Source organism: Cinclus cinclus, chromosome 30 (assembly GCF_963662255.1).
Source record: "Cinclus cinclus chromosome 30, bCinCin1.1, whole genome shotgun sequence".
Taxonomy (NCBI): domain Eukaryota; kingdom Metazoa; phylum Chordata; class Aves; order Passeriformes; family Cinclidae; genus Cinclus; species Cinclus cinclus.
Window position 1 is genome coordinate 3,438,211 of NC_085075.1, and position 21,303 is coordinate 3,459,513.

A 21,303-nucleotide genomic window follows, 5' to 3' on the forward strand; every position below is an offset into this window, starting at 1 on the left:
TCTTTGTCCCCCCCAAAACACCAAATTTTAATTTTTTCCTCCTAATTTTGCAGCCATTTCACTCTGTATTTTAAATTATACCATAAAAACTCCAATTAAAAATTACTATTTAATAATATTAAAATGATCTATTTTTTGAACCTCAAATTGATTTTTTTTAGGTGATGCAAAACCCCATTAAGTCTCCAGTTTTGGGGAGGCAAAACCCCCAAAATCCCCAATCTTAGGCAGGCAAACCCCCCAAAATCTCTAATTTTGGGGTGAATTCACACAATAAAAGCAATTTTGAAGACCCCAAGTCCAATAGAAAACTCGATTTTGGGGCGAATTTACTCCCCAAAAATGTAATTGGAGGGACACAGAATATGCATTTAATCCCTAAAAAACCCCAAAATCCCAAATCCTGGCCCCAAATTCCTTTTTCCAATTTAGAGTCTTCCCTTGTCCTCCTTTTCCCGGTGGGTAGAATCCCCAAAATTCCCTTTTTTGCCTCATTTTAGGGGGTTTTGTCGCACAGAGCCCCTTTGTCCCTTTTCCCCCTGGAAAGGTGGGAAGGGGCCCGAAATGGGGGGGAAAAACCGGGAATTTTTGAGGGATGAGGTCAAAGCCTTCCCCCTGCGCGTGGCCTCTTCCTCCTCCTCCTCTGTTCCCTCCTCCCTCTTTTCTGGGATGAAAAGGCGATTTTTTGGGAAAGGTACAAAGGGATCCTTTCAGGGAGCAAGGGGGGGGGAGTCAGGGCCCCGTCAGGGATTTTTTGGGGGTTATTTAGATTTATTTTGGTTTATTTTGATTTATTTTTTATTTTAAAATGTTTTTATTGGTTTGTGGGTTTTTTTTTTCATTTTTTGGGTAAAAAATATTTCTTGCTATTTTCTGTGTGTTTTTAGGATATTTTTCAGTCTTTAATTTTTTCAGGAGGGTTTTTAATTTTTGAAGGGTTTTTTGTGCACTTTTCAAATATTGTCTGGCATTTTTTGGATTTTTTATGTATATTTGCATATTTATGGGATATTTTTGTGTATTTTTATATTTCTGGTTTTTAAAATTTTTAAACGTTATGGTGAATTTTAAAATTATTTTGCTTATTTTTTTATATTTTAAAAATATTTTGGCGATATTCTTTGTGTGGTTTGTATTTTTGGGTCAATCATTGTGAATTTCGAGCAAAATCCTGGGAATTCAGGATGAAATGTTTGGAATGGAATGAATGGGTTTTGGGGATTCTTTGCAATTTTTTGGGGTCGTTTTAGGGATTTCTTCCATTCCCAAAGCTGCTTTTCCCCCTGGAATTCCCGGACTTTTCCTCTCAGGGCTGCTCCATGTAGGGGGAGTTATTTCACTTTTAATTTTTTAGGACACCCCCCTCCCAAAATTTGGGATTTTTGCTCCTGAATGCCTGGAATTCAGGATTTTCATCCAGCTCCAAATTATTAAAGTTTCCTTCTTTTTTCCCTGTCTGAAGCAAGGAAGAGGCAAAAAAAACCCGGGATTTAGGATCCTTTGATGGCAGAATCTCCCATCCCCCCATCCCCCCCCCCAAAAAAAAAAAACCTATTTGGGGTGGCACAGAGCCAGGGCCCCAAAAGCCACGGGGACAAAGCCGCCCCTGTGTCCCAGAACCGGAAAAATCCCAATAAATAAATAAATCCAGGAAAAAAAAAATTAAACCACCAAAACCACCCAAAATCCCAAAAAAACCCCAACCCTAAAAGGGATTTTTTTGATGGGGGCTGGGTAGAGGGTCCCAAGGTTTGAAGGGAGATCAGGTTTGAGTTTTTTTTTGAGATTTCGAGGGAATTTTTTTTTTTTTAACTGGAAAAAAAAGCCCAGCAGGGCCTATGGGTTAATTAATTAATTAATGAGGGCTTGGGGCCGTGGGGGATTAATGGGGTCAGTGGAAGGGAGGGATCGTTAGGAGGAATTAGGATCAGGAGGCTCCTGGAGTGTGAGGACCCTGTCCCTGCTTGGGGTTAAAAAAGACCCAAAATTACCCCAAATCACTCCAAAACTGGAGTACTGGGAGAGCAGCCCTGATCTGGAGGGTTTGCAGCGAAAAATGACCCCAAATTACCCTGAAGCTACCCCAAAATGACCCCAAATTTGGGGTTTGGAGGGTGAAAAATGACCCCAAATGACCTCAATTATCCCAAAATGACCCCTAAATGACCCAAACTTCGGAGGGGGCGGCTCAGACCTGGCTGGGTTCAGGTTTAAAAATTATCCAAAATTACCCAAAACGACTCCAAAATTACCCCAAACTGGTTTTTGCAGGGGTAGCTCTGACCTGTCCGGGTTTGAGGTAAAAAATGACCCCAAAATGACCCAAAATTGGGGTCCCAACCCGGAATTCTAGGAAATCTCTCCAAGATTTTGGGGCATCTTTCCTGGGTTTGGGGGATTTGCATCTGGTTTTGTGGCAGGTATCCCTGCCTTGAGGGCATCTTTTTGTGTTTTGGGGCATTTTCCAGGGATTTTGGGGCATTTTCCAGGGATTTTGGGGCATTTTTCTGGCTCTCAGGGTGCCTACCCGGGGCTCAGTGTCCCGGATTTTTTGAATCCCGGGATTCCCAGGAGAGCCAAGGTTTGCCTGGCTGCAGCCCCACAAAGGGAGCTTTTATCCCAAATTCCGGCTTTTTTGGGGAATTTTTGTAAAAATAGTGAGGAAGCCAGCGGGGAGGGGGAGGGGCACGAAGGGATTTCTGTCACCTGGAGCAGGGGAGGGAATTCCTGATGGGATTTGAGGGGGTTCCTGTGGAATTTAGGGTCATTTTCAGATGGATTTGTAGGGCATGTTCCCACGTTTTGGGGCATTTTCCAGGAGTTGAGGCATCTATGCTGGATTCTGGGACTTTATTCCAATTTTGGGTCATTTCCCCTGGATTTTGGGACATTTTCCCCCAGATTTTGGGGCACTTCGCCTGATTTCTTTGGCAGACAATGAACAACCCCAAACCTTTTCCCCGGGATTCCCACCCAAGGAGCAAAAAAAGCAGGGAAATTCCATAATGGCAGGATTTTTTTCAGATTTTTAATTCCAATAAAAGATAAAAAAAGTAGGAAACGAATCTGGTACAAAACAGGGAGAAGAATTTGGGATCCAAAGGGACACAAAGGGCTGGGAAAAATCGGGAAAAAGGGCTCCAAAAATTCGGGAATTCAGTACAAAACTTCAGCTCCCAGCTCGGGAAAAATAGAAAAAATTCCCACCTCCCACAGGAGAGGGAAAATACAAAAATTTTGGAATTTTTTTTCCCACTTTTCTTCTCCTTAAAAATCTTTTCCACCAGGAAGAGCAAATCCAGAGGCTTGGGAAGCTCCAAAAAAATTAGGGAATAAATTAATCCGGGGAAAGGGATGCGAAAAGCTCCCCCAAAAAATCCAGGGGTTTTTGGGAAAAATTGAAGGGATTCCAGGATTTTGGGGCTTTTCTCATGGTTCTGCAGTTCCTGGGATTTGGGAGGGTTTTTTTTTTCCTGGAAAAAGTGTGAAAAGCAGCTGGAAAAAGCAACAGGAGCTGCTGGGACAAAGCAGCTTGAAAAGGAGGGGAGAATTCCCAAAAATTCTCCAAAAAGCCTGGATTTTGCTCAGGTTTTGGGGTTTATCCCTCGGAAAAGCAAAGTTTGGGTATAAATCCAGAGGAATTCTGGCATTCCAGAACTTAATCCCAGAAAAAAAAAAAACATGCTAAAAATATGCAATATGGTAAGAAAAACTGGTAAAAAAATGGGATTTAGGCAGGAATTATTCCCAGGGATCCCATTCCAGGTTTTCCCATGAATAAAATCCCCAAACTTTGGGAATGAGGTGGAAAAATTTGGAATTATCTCCAAAAATTCCCTCCAGACCCAAACCCTACCCTTGCTTTTCCCAACCCAAATCCATGGAGGCACCTCCCTTTTCTTGAAAATCCGGCTCCAAAAAAACCCAACATTCCCAAATTTCTCCATCCCAGCAGATGGAGAAGCAGGAAAATCCATCCTGGAATCTCAAAAAAGAGGGAAAAAACCTCCACAAAATCCCAACTATGCTTCCAAACTTTTCTATTCCCCCCAAATCCAAGGGGGGGTTTTTGGAAGAGCAGGACCCGGAGTTCCTTGACTGTGTCCCGAGGAGAATCCCGGGATTCTTCTGATCCAAATCTCTGGAATTTTGGGATTTTCCCGGCATCAGAGGAGCTTCCTGTGCAGGATTTCCCAGGCCATCCTCTTCCGGAAGTAGGGCATGTGTTGCTTTGGGAATTTTGGGGGAGAAATGGGAAAAAATGGGAATTTTGTGAGGGTTTGCTTGCCCAGGGGCGGATTCACGCTTTTTTCCTATGGAAAATCAGGGAAAACAGGGAAATATGGGGCTTTGGGTTTGTGGGAATGGGGGAAAAAGTGGGAATTTCTTGGGATTCAGGCAAAAAAATGGTGGAATTTATCCCAGATTTCACTGGCGTTTTGAGGAATTTGGGGTTTTCCTGGCCCTGGGGGGTCTGGGACCTGAGGGAATTTGGGAATGCTGGAGGAGGGAAGTGGGATATTCCTGGAGGTTGGTAATGGGAAATAACCCAGGAATTTCTTGAGATTTTGGGAAGGAATGGGGTATTTGTCCCAGATTTGGGGGGAATTTTTTGGATTTTCCCTGGCACTGGGGGTTGGGAGCTTTACCCAGGGACTCGGGAACAATCCCCTGTGGGGGGGCTGAGAATGGGAAATAAGGTGGGAATTGGGTGAGAAACGCTGGAATTTCCCCCAAATTTCACTGTCATTTCAGGGATTTTTGGGATTTCCCCCGGGTCCTGGGGGTTTTTGGGCAATTCGGGAATGTGGGAATTCTAGGAATTCCCTGAAATGGGGGTACCTGGGTGAAGTTGATGGGTTTGTCCTTGGAGATGCACTCGGCGTATCTGCAGGCGAACATCCCGCAGTCGCTGCCGTTCATCTGCTGTGGGATCTCCTGTGGAAAAATGGGAATCAACATTCCCAAACTCCCCCATTCCCTCATCCCCCAAACCCCCAGGGCCAGGAAAATCCCCAAAATTTCATTAACATCTGGAGGAAATTCAGTGGAACCTTCTTCAGAAAGGTCCCAGAATTCCAGAAATTTTTGGGCTGGACATGTCCCAGAATTCCAGCATTTCTTGCATTCCCATCTTCCCCAAATCCCACCTAAAAACCCTTCTCCTTGATACCATCCCTGTGAAAAATTTCCTCTCCCAAGATTTGGGATGTGTTCCCTCTTTTTCTTCCCATGAATCCCTGAGGGAAAAGGGGCCCAAAAGTGGCCAGGACTCCAAGGAAATCCCAAATTTTTTGGGAATTCTGGGCTGTCCAAACCTGGCTCTTCTTGCTCAGCAGGGCCCATCCATTGGTGTCGAATTCCTTCCTTTTCTTATCCAAACTTTCCTGTTTCAGGTACTGCCTGCGGGAAAATGAGAGGGAAAAGTTGGAATTCATGGAAAAATAGGCATTCAGAGGTTCTCCTCTGTTTGGCCATTCCCAAAGGGATTTGGGGTGGGGATTTACAAATTAATCCCCCCCAAAAAATCTAGAATTTCACTGGGAGAGGCCAAATCTCATGGGGGGAAAAACAGGGAGAGAATTCCAGGGATTTGTAGGAGGGAATTCCAGGGAAGAGCAGGAATTTTCCAGGTCCTGGAAGGGAAGAATGAGCCTGAAAAGGGAGCAAAAAATGACTCTAGAGGGCCCAAAAATGACCCCAAAAGGGCTCAAAATGGGCAAAGTTGATGTTTCCAAGGCCAGGGGAGCAGGAGTGGGATTTTCCCAGGGAAGGGATTTCACTCACAGCAGGATCCTGCAGGCCTCACTGTTGATCCCCCCCATGGAATCGTAGTATGTGATGGTTTTTTTCCTGAAATCCACGACCTGGATAGAGAAAAATTCCTTAGAGTAGGGAAAAAAAATCAGGAATTCTTTCCTGCCGTGTTTTTAATTGCTGAATGTCTAAATCAGCCTCTATTATTATTATTTATTATTATTATTATTACTATTATTGTTACTATTATTCCTCCCACAGGTTTACAACAGTTTTGCCCCATGTCCCAAGGCCTCAGTCTGGGTGGTTTTTGGTGCTTTCCCTCCCCATTACCACATCATTAGTGGTGGAAATGACATATTTTCCATGGAATTAATTAACAATTCAAGCAAGGAATTAATAAATAGAGCAGGTTTTTGCTAAAGGAGCTGAAAATTCCTGCAGGATCCCAGGAGCCAGGGGAGGGGAGTGGACAAAGGAGAGGGAAAAGTGAAATAAAGTGAAATATCTGTGGCCTAAATCTCTTTAACAAGATCCTGTGGCACCAGGTGTTGGTGGGAACGGGGAAATTGGATCTTCCCAAGGGAATAAATTCCCTAACATGACCTCAAGGCTGAATTTAAGGACTAAAGACCCCACAAAAAAGCTGCTCCTATCTTTGTATTTCCCTTTAAATTTGGATTTGACCCACAAGCATCAAATTTTCACCTCAGCATCGCCCCAAAACAACAAAATTTGGGCCTTAAATACCAAACTGAGGATTTTAAGGAATTAAATCACCTCCAGATTGAATTTGAGTACTAAAAACCCCCAAAAAAGCTGCTCCTAGCCTTGTACCCACTTTAGGCTTTAAGTCATAAGCACAGATTTTTTTCCCCCTCAGCATCATCCAAAAGCAGCAAAATTTGGGCCCTAAACTCCAAGCTGAAGATTTTCAGGATCATTCATACTCACAGCCAGGCACCAGTGCACTCCCAGGTGGATTGGCACCAGGAGCAGATCCACAGAGAAAATATCTACTTTTTTTGTCCATCTCTTGACAGCCTGGTAGCCTGCAGTCTTTAATTTGGTGAAGAAAAAGGTGTTGAAGGCATGGACTGCGGGTAAATCCTTCTCCTTGCTCCTCTCCATCAGCAAATTCATGTAGAAATTGATGATCTGGGGAAAGAAAGGAAAACAGACAGTAATTTTGACTTCTAAAATAGATTTCTATTTATTTTGTTATGGGGTTTGGATTTGTGGCCCTGTGTAAAGCTGGGGAACAAACCCCCAGAAAGGAGGATTTGCATAAAAACCTTCAAAAAACCCAGGGGGGTTTGCAATAGCGACAAAGTATTAAAAGCATTCCAGAAAAAAATCCAAGGATTTTTAGGAATATGCATTTATTTAAGTCTACATTTAAGATCTACTTGTTGTTTTCCCTGTTCACATCAATCCCATCCTCCCATTATCATTAATTCCCCCCATCCAACTAAACTGTGTTTATTTTACAGAGCTTTCCCCATGGATTTATTACTCCAGGGTGGGAATAGCAACCCACAAGCTGCTGGAAGTGGGAGTGTTGGGGACTTTCACCTCGTCATTGAGCCAGTTGAGGTTGTTGAGGGTCTGGATGTCCTTCCTGGTGATGGTCAGGCGGAAAGCCTCGCTCAGCACCTCGTCCTGGTTTCCCCCTCGGAACAGGCTCTTGATTTCTTTCTCCATTTCCTGCGGCAAGGAGGGGGGCAGAATTCCTGCTTTTCCAGCGCCCAAAACCCCAGGGGCTTAACCCCTAATTGATCTTTGTCCCTTGAACCATAAGTTCAATAGGAGGAGGGCATGGGGCTCCATCCCTGCGCCCAAGTCCCAGGAATCCCGGCGGCATTCCAGCTGCTGCTGGCTCCCAGCCTCACCTCAGTGATCTCTGGGAATTCATCATCACCCTGGCCTGGCCGGGCACGCTCCGGCCCCTCTGGCCCCACAGCCACGGGGATCTCCTTCTCCAGGGGCACGCGCAGGTGCAGATCCACCAGGTCCTGCACGGAGCGCTCCTGCTCCTGGAGGCGCTGTGGGAATCAGAGAAACCAGGGCTTGGGGATTTGGGAATCAGAGAAACCAGGGCTTGGGGATTTGGGAATCAGAGAAACCAGGGCTTGGGGATTTGGGAATCAGAGAAACCAGGGCTTGGGGATTTGGGAATCAGAGATCCAGGACCAGGGCTTGGGGATTTGGGAATCACAGATCCGGGACCAGGGCTTGGGGATTTGGGAATCACAGATCCGGGACCAGGGCTTGGGGATTTGGGAATCACAGACCTGGGATCAGGGATTTGGGAATCAGAGACCCGGGATCAGGGGTTGGGGAATTAAGAGACCCAGTATCAGGGATTCTCCTCACAGAGGCATTTGGGTTCAGGTAAAAGGAGGATTTAGGATCAATAAAATGGTGAAAAATCTCCAGGATTATGGAATTAACCCTTCCAGAACCACCCAACCAGGGCATTTTATCATGTAATTCTCACTTGGCTCTGGAGCTGCAGGGCCAGAGCTTTCTGCTCTTCGATTTGCCTCCACCTCTCTCTGGCTCGGGAATCGTAAACGCTGGTCCTGGAAGAACCAAGATTTTTATGAGAAAAATCAATCTAAAAAATCAGGATTTTGGTTTTTCCACCCCAAAAATCCCAGGAAAAGGCAGCAGGGAATATTAACTCACAGTTCTTTGATCCATAGCTCAGCCTGAAAAAAGGGGAGGCTGGAGAGGGAGAAAGGAGGGTTGGAAATGACCAAAAATCCTGGAATTTCCCCAGAATTCCCCCATTTCCCAAATTCTCACCCTGTCCCTCTTCATTGTCACCTTCCTGTGTCCCTAAATATCCCCAAAATCCCCCCATTTCCCACCCCTCACCTTGGAGCTGGAGTCCTGGAGTCCTTGACCTTGAGCAAAATGACAGCATCTGACCCTAAAAACGGGAAAAATTCCTGGAATGTTGTTGCCCTTGATTCCCACCCCAAATACTTCCCTTCCCGAACCTGAATAAAAACCCCGGATTGGTTATGGAATGTAAATCATTCTCTCACGATTTGGGGTTATTTGGAATTTGCTTTCTATTTTGTTTGGGATGTGACTTCTGGGATCTATTTGGAAATTTTCTATGGGATTTTTGGGGGAGTTTTTTGGGATATTTAAAAATTTCTTTCTTTTTTTTTTTTTTTTTTTTTTTTTTTCTTATTTGGGATGTTGGTATTGTTGGGGGATTTTTTGCAATTCCTGAGGTTATTTTCCTGGAATCCTTGGGAATTCTTTACCTTCACTCTGAGCCCCGGTCACCGGCTCCTCCTCCTGCTGCTGTGGGGCCACAGAATTCTGGGGCTGGAACCCCCCAGGAAACCCCGGAGAGGGGCCCAGGGGGGGATTTTGGGAATTCTGGGGTGGCTCTAGGGGATGTGGAACAGGAATTTTCCGAATTTCCAGCGCCTCAGGATCGTCCCTGGGAGCCTCTTGGGGCAGGGAGGGGCCGGAACGGGGACAGCGGGACCTGCAAAAACAACCCAGTTAGGGAAATTCCCAGGAACAAAAGACTGGAGATTAGGGATTTGGGGAGGCGTTTTGGGATTTCTTGGCATCAGGGAAGAGTATTTTGGAGAAGTTTGGGATTTGGGCTGGGCCTTTGGTGATTCTCAGGGATTTGGTGAGCGATTTTTGCGATTCAAGCAGGGATTTTGAGACTCTTTGGGATTTGGGGCAAGTTTTTTGGGATTTTTTGGGGATGCTGTTGACTCACAGGTGGAAGGGGAGCAGCGGGGAGGGTTTGCAGCTGGAGAATCTCTTCCCAGTCACCATCTGCAGCAGCTGCCGGTAAATCTCCCGCTCCTCCTCCCGCACGGTCTGCGGGGAAGGACCACGGAAAAAACTCTTGTGAAAACCCTGGAATTCACTGATCCCACGGGATTTCCCCCAAATTCAGGGATCTGCTGGGATCCCATGAAGGTAATGCCAAGAAAACCCCTGAAAGTCAGGATTTAGGGCTGGAAAAGCCCAGGGGTTTCACTGTTCAACCCCAGCAGCGCCAGCAGCTCTGCCTGAGCCACCCCAGTCCCACAAAGCTGCTGGGATTTCCCTGGATTTTCCCATTCCCAGCCCTGTCACCTCCTCAGCTGCACTCAGGAAGCGCCGTGGGGCCTTCTTGGGGCTGCGGCGACTCCAGGAGGGGCTCGGGGCTGGCTTGAGGGGGAAAGAGGCTCCGTGGAGAGCAGATTTTCCCCCAAAAGTGCTGGAATTCCCGCTGGAGGGAGGGAAAAACAGCTCAGGTTTGTCGTAAATCCCGCAAATCTGTTTAAAACCCCAAATAAAATCATGAAAGGATAAATGAAATGCCCACAAATTCCAAATAACGCCCTCCCAAAGTCCCCCAAAGAATCCTCTGAATCCCAAATAAAATCCCCAAACATCCTCCCCGAAAACCCCCCAAATAAATCCCCAAAATTCAAAATTCCACCCACCAAAAATCCCAAGTAAAGCAAAAAACTTATCCAAGAATCCCACACTGCAACCAAAAATCTCAAAAATCCTCACCCCCAAAACTGAAAACCCAAATAAAACCGGCCAAAAAAATCCCCAAAAATATTAAACTTAACCCCTCCCCCCCCCAAAAAAATCCCAAGACTCTCCAAAAAAAATCCCAAAATGAAGCCCCCAAAAATATCAAATGAATCCCTGGAATCCAGGACCTGCTGCACCCACCTGGAATTTTTCCGGGTCTCCAGGAAGGAGCTTCGGCTCCCCCGAGGCTTGGAGCTCCTCCATTGCCCGTTTGCTCCCGAAAATCTTTCAGGAATTTCTGAGAGGAAAAACACTGGGAATTCCCCAAAAACTCCCAAGTTTCCCTTTCTCCAGGGATTGTTTTCAGGGAAAACAGCCTCAAATCCCAAACTCCGGAGGGAAAACTCACCTGGGGTGTAGCTGAGGGAGCAAGAGGAGTTCCCGGCAGGGCACGAGAAGCTGCTGAGTTTGGAGGGGATAAACTGGGAAAAAGAGAGGGAAAATTCCCATATTTTGGTTAGAAGTGGGAAAAGTCAGGGAGGAATCCAGGAAAATTATAGGGAATAGGAAAGCGTGTTCCCAGGGTTGGCTAGGAATGGTGGCAGGAATTCACAATTGCTAAAGTTCATGATTCCCAAAATTTTGAACTCCTAAAGTCCATAATTCCTAACAATCACAGCTCCCCAAACGCAAAACTCCCTTAGTTCACAATTCCTAAAGTTCCCAACTTCCAAAACTCACAGCTCCTAAAGGTCACAACTCCCAGAGCTCCCAAATTTTATGGAGAGAATTTATGTAGAAGAAAGAACCCAAAGACTGCTGGAAAAATCCAGAATTTCGAAGCTCTGCTGGCAGTTCCGGACCCGGGGTGGATCCCATACTCGGGGTCTCCATTCCAGGCGGAATTCCCACGTCAAGAACCGGGAAAACCCCAAAACGGGTTTGGGATTTGACTTTTTGGGTCTTCAGGCTGAGTTTTCCCAGAGAAACCGCGGATGGAAGCGTCCCAGGACCACCCCAACATGGGGGAGTTGCCCCAAATATTCCCGAAATCGGCTTCCCGCCCAAATCCTGCTGTAATCCCATGACGGAAGGAGCCGGGGCGGCTCCGGCCCCGACGGGGAAGGAGCCCGGGCACCCGCAGCCCCGCGCCGCACCTTGCTCTCGGCGCCGAAGCCCTTGAAGGCCGGGCCGGGCCGGGCCCGTGCCACCCCCCGGGCCTCCATCCTCATCGGGGGCGGCGGCGGGACCGGGCACGGGGAAAGGCCCGGCGGCGGCGGACTCCGGTGTGAGGGCAGTTGTAGGGAGAGGAGCGGGAGCGGAGCAGGGCCCGGAGCCGGCCGCAGCTCCGCTGCCCTCAGCCGGCCCGGCCGCCCGGCCGGAAGCGGAAGTGGCACCGGAAGCGTCCCGAGCGCGCGCGGTTCTCCCGGGCTCGTCGGCGGCAGCGAGGAGGAGGCGTTGGAAGCGGAAGAGCACACCGCGGGTGAGGCGCCGCCGGAAGTGGCGCAAAGAGCAGGACAGCGAGAAGCGCATTGTTGGGAGAGGAGAGCGCCCCACAGCGGCTGGGAGGTGCAGGGTGGCAGCGCAGAGCGCGCGGGTCACTCTGGACGGGGATGTGAACCTGCAGGAGGGCACTCGGTGGTGGCTGGTCAGTCTGTGGGGCTGTGACCCTATAGGGCATCACCCTGAAGGGATGGTCACCCTGTTGGGGGAGTCAACCTATAGGTGGGGGGGTCACCCTGCGTGGGGGGGGGGGTCACCCTATAGGAGGGTCACCCTGTGGGGGGGGTGGTACCGTATAGGGCATCACCCTGTGAGGATGTCATCCTGTAGGGGGTCACTCCGTGTATGTGTATCTCATTACAGCTGCTCCCTGCATCCAAAGCTGTTACAGCCGATCCCATAATAGCAGATCCCATTAGAGCCTATCCCATTAGAGACAACCCCACAATAGCTGGACCCTATAGGCAATCCCGTTACAGCCGATCCCCTAATGACTGATGCCATTTCAGTTAACCCCATCGCAGCGGATCCCGTCACAGCCAATACCATTACCCCGATCCCGTTACAGCCAATCCCATAGCAGCCGATCCCATTACATCTGATCCTGTTACACCGATCCCATTACACCGATGTCATTACATCTGATCCTGTTACACCGATCCCATTACACCGATCTCGTTACCCCCATCCCGTTACAGCCGATCCTATTACATCTGATCCTGTTGCACCGATCTCATTACCCCGATCCCGTTACAGCCGATCCTATTACATCTGATCCGGTTACACCGCTCCCCGAGGCCAATCCCAGGTCCCCGCGCTGTCCCCGGGCCATGGTGGCGCTGTCAGGGCTGTCCCCGGGCCATGGTGGCGGTCCCGCTGTCCTCGGGACTGGGCCGGTTCTTGGCCCCGGCCGCGCTCTCCTTGGCCGCGCTCCTCCTCCTCCTCCTTCTGTCCCTCGTGTCCCCCGGCCCGAGCCGGCGGCGCTCCGCAGGTCAGTGCTCCCAGTGGGCAGCGGGGACTGGCGCCAGTAACGGCCCCGCACCTGCACCAGTAACGCCCCCGGTCTGGCACCAGTAACGCCCGCGGACCAGGACCGGCACCGAGCTGGAGCCGGGAGAGGCAGCGGCAGGGAACGGGGACTGGGACCAGTAAGGAAGGCAGAGCGGATCCTACTGGGAACAGCGACGGGGACCTGTAACGGCCCCGGACTGGGACGAGTAACGCCCCTGCACCGGGACCAGCGATGAACTGGAACCGGTCAGGGAGAGGTACTGGAATCAGCAGGGAACAGGGACTGGGACCACTAGCGCCCCCAGACTAGAACCGGCAGGGAACTGGAACCGGGAGAGGCACCGGCAGGGAACGGGGACAGGCACCAGTAACATCCCTGGACTGGCACCAGTAACGCCCCTGCACCGGGGCCGGCAGCCACCAGAAACCGAGAGAAGCAGCGGCAGGGAATGGGGACTGGGACCAGTAAGGAAAGCAGCCTGGAACCAGTGAGGAGTGCAGAGCAAATCCCACAGGGAACACAGACTGGGACCGGTAAGGACAGACTGGGACAAGTAAGGAGGATAAACTGGCACCAGTAAGGAAGGCAGACCAGTAACCGCAGGGAATACAGGCTAGAACCAGTAAGGACAGACTGAGACCAGTAAGGACAGACTAGCCCCAGTAAGGAGTTCCTCAGCGCCCCCGCCCCGGGCGGGAGTGTCCTGGCGGTGGCAGCGGGGCTGTCCCGGTGTCCCTGTCACCGGGGTACTCCCCCAGCGGTGCCACTCTGCGCTGGCAGCGCCATCCGGAGGAACGCAGCCGCCCTTCTCGCCTTGGGATTTGCCCGAATTTCCCGATTTTCCCGATTTTTTTCAGGCAGGAAAATGCCCCCGAGCCCCGTGGGATCCCGACACCCCGAGACCCTGGGGGTTGGCAAAGCCATCGCCGTCCTCACCTCCGGGGGGGACGCGCAGGGTAAGGCGACCCCAAACCCCAAATCTCCAGGATCCCAAATCCCCGCGACTCCAAAACCCCGACTCAAATCCTTAGAAATCCCCCCAAATTTCTCCTCCCTCCCCCAAAATTCCCCAAATCTCCCGGGATCCTGAAATCCCTGAGGTCCCAAACCCCGCCGAAATTTCTCCAAATCCCTAAAAATCCCCGCCAAATCCCTAAAATCACTCCTTCTGGGGTAAATATCGGGATTTTTGATCCCACAACATCGGGTTTTCCCAGGACTGGGATTTGGGATTGGGAATGACCTTGGCGGGATTTTGGGGGTCGGGTGGAGCTCGGGGGGAGTTTTGCGATGCCGGGGTGGGGGGGAACAATGGTGACAAAATTCGGGGAGGGGGACCCAAGGGGGGGGGGGACAGTGGTAGCACTTTGGCATTGAGCCAAAATAATCAGGATTGCACAAACTTCTGAGGATTCATCCCCAAATTTGGGACTTTTCCGGGGGTCCCAAGGATGGGGGGTAGACACACAAGGGGGGGGGGGGTTCCCGGAGTGTCCCCTCCCCCCCCCCCCGTGTTTGTCACCCGCATCAGGCGCTGCCACCAAAGGTCACCAGGGCAAAAATAACCCAGTGGGTGGCAGCTGCAAGGGGGGAGGGGGGGGGGTGAAGCTGGATTTGGGGTGTCCCCGGGGGGTGGCCGCCACAGGGAGGTGGTAGGATGGTGGCTTTGGGGATGTTCCCGGGGGGTTGCAGGTGTCTGAGGGGTTACACCAATGTCCCACAGGGATGAACGCAGCCGTGCGTGCCGTGGTGCGCGTGGGGATCTACACTGGAGCCAAAGTTTTCTTCGTGTATGAGGTCAGTGCCAGCCCCAATCCCAAAATTCCACATCCCCACCGCAAAACTTGGGCAAAGGTGTCATTTAGCCACTACCCACTCTGTCCCCCCAGGGCTACCAGGGGCTGGTGGACGGTGGCGAGCACATCAAGGAGGCCACATGGGACAGCGTTTCCATGATGCTGCAGCTGGTGAGGGACACAGGGACAGGAACAGGGGGACACAGGGACAGCGGGACACTGGGGGATCTGCTCTTGGGCTGGGTGGAGCCACTGGTGTGCTCCTCACTGGTCCCAGTCTGAACCCAAGCTCAGCAGAAAATGACCCAAAACCAGAGCTGCGATGGGGGGGAGGGAGAGAGGGGTGGACACAGGGATAGGATAGGGGGCTGGACAGAGGGGTGGACAGACACATGGACGGACAGACACCCCAAGGCCACCCACCTCCTGCTGTCCTCAGGGCGGCACGGTGATTGGCAGCGCGCGCTGCCAGGATTTCCGCGCGCGCGAGGGACGGCTCCGTGCCGCGCGGAATTTGGCCAAGCGTGGCATCACCAACCTGTGCGTGATTGGTGGCGATGGCAGCCTCACCGGTGCAGACACCTTCCGCGCTGAGTGGGGTGGGCTCCTGGCAGAGCTGCTCAAAACTGGTACGGGGGACACTGGGGGAGCCCTAAAACCACCCCGGGGGGAGGGGCAGAGGGAGAGGGTTGGAGTCAAGTGACAAAGGTTTGGGTTCAAAAGCACACAAAAATGTAGGGTTTTCCCCTAAATATGAAAGTTTGGGTCCCCTTTGCTCCCCAAGGGGACATTTTGGAGGGGGGGCACAGAGAGAACAGGGGTGTGTAAAGGTTTGGTTCCAAATCACTATGTGAAACTAAAAAAATGCTTTTTTTTCCCCTAATTATGGAGGTTTGGGGGACTGTTGAAAAAAATTTTAGGGGGGACACAGAGGGAAAAGAGGGTGTACTTCAAAAAATCAGGGGGTGACACTCAAAATTCGGTGTTTTTTTTCCCAAAATGGAGATTTGTGGCACCCCTTCCACCTAAGGGGACATTCTATGGGGGGGGGGGTCCCACATTAGGAAAAGGGGGTGTGAAAGGTTTGATTCCAAAAGAGTTTTGGTTCCAAAATCAAGGTGTCCTACACAAAAGTATGGGGCTTCGTCACCCAAAGCTGAGTGTTTTCCCCCCTAACAATCCCTGTGACACCTCTACCCCCCGAGTGACCATCTGGGGGTGACATCTCCCTCCTGCTCACCGCTTCCCCAGGTGGCATCACGGCGGAGGAGGCGCAGCGCTCGAGCCACCTGAACATCGTGGGCATGGTGGGCTCCATCGACAACGACTTCTGCGGCACCGACATGACCATCGGCACTGACTCGGCGCTGCACCGCATCATAGAGATCGTGGATGCCATCACCACCACGGCGCAGAGGTGACAAGAACACCCTTGTTGCCCCTAACCCCCACGTCCCTGTTTCGGGTAGGTGACACTTTATTGTCTCCACAGTCACCAGAGGACTTTCGTGCTGGAGGTGATGGGGCGGCACTGTGGGTAGGTCCTAGTGGCACCTGGGAGGGGTACTTGTCAGCCCCAAAACTGGGGGAAGTGGCTCAAAAGCTGGTTTTGGCCCCATTTCAGGTATCTTGCACTGATCACAGCCCTGGCCTGCGGCGCCGATTGGGTTTTCATCCCCGAATCACCCCCTGAGGACAACTGGGAGGAGCACCTGTGCAGGAGGCTGGCTGAGGTAGGAGGGAGAGATGGACACAGGGAGGGAGGGCTGGATGGATGGAGGGCTGGAGGGATGGAGAAAGATGAAGGGAAAATCTCTCCCTGTTCCCATGCCTGTTATCACCCCGTGTTCCCCCCAGACCCGTGATGGCGGGTCCAGGCTCAACATCATCATTGTGGCCGAGGGTGCCATCGACAAGCACGGCAAGCCCATCACCTCGGACGACATCAAGGCTGTGAGTGGGGACAGAGGGACGCAGAGGACAGGGGGACATGGGGGACAACCCTCTTTGCCCCCCGCCCTGCTTTTTGGGGCCAGTCCCGGAGCTCTCCTGTGTCTCCACAGCTGGTGGTGAAACGTCTGGGGTACGACACCAGGGTGACCATCCTGGGCCACGTCCAGCGCGGGGGGACCCCCTCAGCCTTTGACCGCATTCTGGTGGGCACCTCCTTCCTCGCTCTGGTCCCATGTAAGGGGACCTGGAGGTGACAGCCTCCCTGGGAGGTGACGGCCCACCGTGTCCCCTCAGGCCAGCAGGATGGGTGTGGAGGCTGTGATGGCGCTGCTGGAGGGGACACCGGACACACCAGCCTGTGTGGTCAGTCTGTCCGGCAACCAGGCTGTGCGCCTGCCCCTCATGGAGTGTGTCCAGGTGGTGAGTAGGGATAGGGGACACTGGGAGTTGCCACAGGCCCAGCCCAGAAATGGTTCCCATACCTGAGATGTCCCCAAACCCTCTACGGAGGGTCCCCAAGCCCACCCCAGGACACCCCAATGACACCCCAGGGGCAGATCCTACCCCAATCCCCCTTTGTGCTCCCAGACCAAGGACGTCACCACAGCCATGAATGAGGGACGCTTCGAGGACGCGTTGAAGCTGCGGGGCCGGTGGGTGGCACCTCCCTGCCCCTATCCCTGCATCCCAATGTCCCCAAAATATCCCAAACCCCCATTTCCCCCAATTTTTAGGAGCTTCCAGAACAACTGGAATGTCTACAAGCTGCTGGCTCACATCCGCCCGCCTGCCACCAAGGTAGGGGGCACTGCGGAGGGGGCTTGACCCAGGACACCCAAATCCCAACCTGGGATGCCCCAATTCCATCCCAGGGCACCCCAATCCTGCTGCCGTCCCTAAGGCCACCCCGATCTTATGGCTGTCCCCAAGGCCCACTGAGGCCTGTGCCTGTGTCCCTTTCCCCAGAGTGGGTACACGGTGGCCGTGATGAACGTGGGTGCTCCGGCCGCAGGGATGAATGCGGCCGTGCGGGCCACGGTGAGGATCGGCCTCATCCACGGCCACCACATGCTTGCCGTGCACGATGGCTTCGAGGGGCTGGCCTTTGGGATGGTGAGATCCTGCAGGGAATGGGGTTGGGATGGGGAAATCCTACTGGGAATGGGGTTTGGAATGGATTAAAGGGGCTGGCCTTTGGCATGCTGAGGGTTCAGAGGGGAATGGGGTGGGGAAAGGGTCTGGGATGGGGAGATTCCAGAGGGGAAAGGGTTTGGGATGCTGATATTCCTGCAGGGAATGGGGTTTTGGATGGATTAGTGGGGCTGGCATTCAGGATGGTGAGATTCCTATATAGGGAAAAGGCGTGGGGAAAGGGGCTGGAAAGTGCAGGATGGGTTTGAAGGGTTGGGTTTTGGAATGGGGAGATTCCAGTGGGAAAATAGGGTGGGAAAAAGAGTTTGGGAAGTGCAGGATGGATTTGAGGGGTTGGATTTCAGGATGGGGAGATCCCTGTGGGAAAAGGGTGCAAGAAAAGGGCCTGGGAAGCAGCAGTTGTGGCCCTGCAGGGATGGGGATTCCTCAGGAATTTCTCAGGATGGGGGTGTTTAACCCCTGTCCAAACCCCAGCCCTGCTGTGGGTCTGATCTGCTGCTGTCCCTGAGCCAAAGGACATTGTGTGACCCCAATATGGCTCTGATGGGGCTGCGGGGGGCCAGTGTGCCCCCAAATCTTTCTCCCAGCCCATTAACCCCTTGTTTCACCCCTCAGGTGGAAGAGATTGGCTGGAATACTGTGGGCAGTTGGACAGGGCTGGGAGGATCTAAACTGGGCACCAAGAGGTGACTCCTCTCCCCCCCTACCATGTGGGGTCATATGGTCACCCTGGTCAGGCTCACCCAGGTGGGTTTCCCCTTCCCAGGACTCTGCCCAAGAAGTATTTCGAGGAAATCAGCGCCAACATCAGCAAATTTGGGATCCATGCGCTCATAATCATCGGCGGCTTTGAGGTCACTGGGGTGTGGGCAGGGTGTGGAAGAGGTCCACAGGGCGTGATCAGTGGGGCTTGGTCAGAGCATGTTTGGGGTTTGGTCAGAGCATGGTCAGTGTCCCCCAGGCAGCCTGGAGCTGGTGGAGGGCCGGGTCTGCTCAGGGTGTGGTCAGTGTCCCCACTGTCCTGCAGGCATTCACAGGTGGCCTGGAGCTGGTGGAGGGCCGGGCACGCTTCGAGGAGCTCTGCATCCCCCTGTGCATTGTCCCCGCCACAGTCTCCAACAATGTCCCCGGCTCTGACTTCAGCATCGGCGCTGACACCGCCCTCAACACCATCACCACTGTGAGACCCCAAATACTACACCTAAATCCCCCTCCTCCCAATCACCATCACCATGCTTAGACCTCAAATCCCCCAAATCCTATATCCCTAACACCATCACCACGGTCAGGGCCCGATCCTCTAGCCTCTGATTCCAAACACCATCACCACAGTGAGATCTCAAATCCTGTATGCCACATCCCTCCTGATCCCAAATACCATCACCATAGTGAGATCCTAGGGGAAGTCCCCAAATTCCTCTGATCCCAAAGCGCTTCTCCCACCACCATCACCATGCTGAGACCACAATAGAAATCCCAACTACCCTGCCCTTAAACCTATTTTCCTGACCCCAAATCCCCCATTTCAGACATATGACCTACTCAAGCAGTCTGAAACAGGCATCCCAATCCCCTGGCCCTAAATCCCTTTTCCTGACCCCAAATCCTGTCCCCGTTGCAGACGTGTGACCTGATCAAGCAGTCAGCTGCGGGTACCAAGCGCCGTGTGTTCATCATCGAGACCATGGGCGGCTTCTGTGGCTACCTAGCCACCATGGCTGGGCTGGCAGCTGGCGCTGACGCTGCCTACATCTTCGAGGAGCCCTTCAGCAGCCGTGACCTGCAGGTGGGGTCAGCCCTGTCCCCAGTGTCACCAGGGTGGAATGGAATGACGTTCCCACTCCTCACTCCAATCCTGACCCCACAGGCCAATGTGGACCACCTGACAGAGAAAATGAAGACCACAGTGAAAAGGGGGCTTGTGCTCAGGTGGGCCACAGCTTTGAGGGGGACCTCGTGTCTGTCCTGTGGGGATAGGGTTTGGGATCAGGGGAACTGGGGTCTCACTGTGGTGATGGTTTGGAGATGGAAGATTCAGGGTCTCACTGTGGTGCTGGTGTTTGGGCTCAGTGGAATTGTTTGGGATGGGGTGAATTTTAGGATTTGGGCCTGATCCTGTCCCTGCTGTAGGAATGAGCGCTGCAATGAGAACTACACCACAGATTTCATCTACAACCTTTACTCTGAGGAAGGCAAAGGGGTCTTTGACTGCCGGAAGAATGTCCTGGGGCACATGCAGCAGGTGGGAATTCCCTGGGAATAGGGTGAGGGTTTGGGAATTCCCCTGGGAATGGGATTGGGGTTTGAGGGATTTCCCTCGCTCATCTCGGATTCTTCTGGCACAGGGAGGCAGCCCCACTCCTTTCGATCGGAATTTCGGCACCAAAATGGGTGCCAAGGCTGTGGCCTGGATCAGCGGGAAGATAAAGGAGTGCTCCCGGCATGGTGGGTGCTGCGGGAGGGGGGATCCCACAGGGACCCCAGAGTGACCCTCCATTCCCAAAATGCGCTCCCGTGGGATTCTGGGGGGCGTTCTCTGCTCCTGGATGATCCCAAACATTTCCAACCTCCACATCCATGTTCCTGGAAGGTCCCAAATATTCCCAACCCCTGCTCCAGGATGATCCCAAACATTCCCAACTTCACTTTCCAGGTGTTGTCCCCTTCCTGAAGATTCCCAAACATTCCCACCCTCCTCTCGCACATCCCTGGTGGATACCAGATACTCCCAACTCGCCTCCAGGAGGTCCCCTAACATTCCCATGTCCCTCCCAGGCCGGATCTTTGCCAACACGGCTGACTCGGCGTGCCTGCTGGGGATGCGCAAGCGCAGCCTCGTGTTCCAGCCCATCGCCGAGCTGCGCCAGCAGACGGATTTCGAGTGCGTGTCCCTCCCTTCCCCACCCTGGAAAGGTGGGACAAAGCTCGGGATCCCTCCCCAGGGATGTCCCCAGCCTGTCCCTGTCCTGCCCCCTCAGGCATCGCATCCCCAAGGAGCAGTGGTGGCTGAAGCTGCGGCCCATCCTCAAAATCCTGGCCAAGTACAACATTGAGCTGGACACATCGGAGACGGCGCACCTGGAGCACCTGACCCGCAAGGTCCTGGTCCCTGAAGCCACCCTGTGACAGGGTCATTGGCCACTGCCAGCTCTGAGGAACCCCAAAAATCCCCTTTTCCCACAGCCTTTTTGGGGCTTTTTAGGGATTTTGAGAAGTGGTCCTCAAGCACTAGCATGATGAGTTGAGGATGGGTGGTGGAGGTTAAGGTTTTTGAAGTTAAAAGTCACAAAACTGTTTCAATAAATTCAGTGCTTGTCCAAGTGCTCCAGATCTCTGTGATTCCATGGAAAGGCAAACCTGGATCGCACTGACCCCAAATCCCTCCTGATTCTTTAGGATTTCACTGCCCAGCATAACAAAGAGGGTAAAAGAGGTGGAATTTTAGCTTTTGTTCCCAACTTTCCTCCCAGAAAACAACAATGATGGTTTTTAGCTGCTTGGTTTCACCTTGGATTGCTGCTCTTCCATTGGATCTTGGAGTAGATCCCCAAAAGCCCCCCAAACCAACACCAAAGGGAGAATTCCTGGTGGGAAACCTCAGAAAGAGCTTGA

At 52.1% G+C, this 21,303-nt stretch overlaps 2 protein-coding genes across 4 annotated transcripts; one reads left to right on the forward strand and one right to left on the reverse strand.

Moving 5' to 3' along the window:
- Positions 1-2,985: 2,985 nt before the first annotated feature.
- SENP1 (SUMO specific peptidase 1) lies at positions 2,986-11,643 on the reverse strand. 3 transcript variants are annotated; one of them, XM_062511105.1, is made up of 16 exons: positions 11,433-11,643; positions 10,685-10,757; positions 10,477-10,573; positions 9,883-10,018; positions 9,518-9,621; positions 9,042-9,271; positions 8,641-8,695; positions 8,449-8,487; positions 8,258-8,342; positions 7,650-7,802; positions 7,333-7,464; positions 6,712-6,915; positions 5,788-5,867; positions 5,319-5,403; positions 4,843-4,938; positions 2,986-4,229 (listed from the first exon to the last, which is right to left on the reverse strand). In XM_062511105.1, the coding sequence occupies exons 1-16, from the start codon at positions 11,505-11,507 to the stop codon at positions 4,167-4,169; spliced, it is 1,707 nt and encodes a 568-aa protein (XP_062367089.1). In that variant the 5' UTR covers positions 11,508-11,643; the 3' UTR covers positions 2,986-4,166. The 3 variants fall into 3 exon arrangements, with proteins under 3 accessions (XP_062367089.1, XP_062367090.1, XP_062367091.1); XM_062511106.1 differs by having other exon boundaries at positions 9,883-10,065; positions 11,433-11,492; XM_062511107.1 differs by lacking the exons at positions 2,986-4,229; positions 4,843-4,938; positions 5,319-5,403 and adding an exon at positions 5,413-5,636.
- A 2,870-nt stretch (positions 11,644-14,513) lies between these two features.
- Positions 14,514-20,817, forward strand: PFKM (phosphofructokinase, muscle). The gene is made up of 21 exons (XM_062511141.1): positions 14,514-14,587; positions 14,680-14,757; positions 15,026-15,215; positions 15,838-16,003; positions 16,079-16,123; positions 16,211-16,319; positions 16,444-16,539; positions 16,650-16,742; positions 16,834-16,959; positions 17,128-17,192; positions 17,274-17,337; positions 17,506-17,652; positions 18,307-18,377; positions 18,458-18,545; positions 18,719-18,871; positions 19,313-19,477; positions 19,559-19,620; positions 19,822-19,933; positions 20,037-20,136; positions 20,467-20,572; positions 20,670-20,817. Exons 1-21 carry the CDS (start codon positions 14,516-14,518, stop codon positions 20,815-20,817), a joined length of 2,256 nt encoding a protein of 751 aa, XP_062367125.1. The 5' UTR covers positions 14,514-14,515.
- Positions 20,818-21,303: the final 486 nt, after the last annotated feature.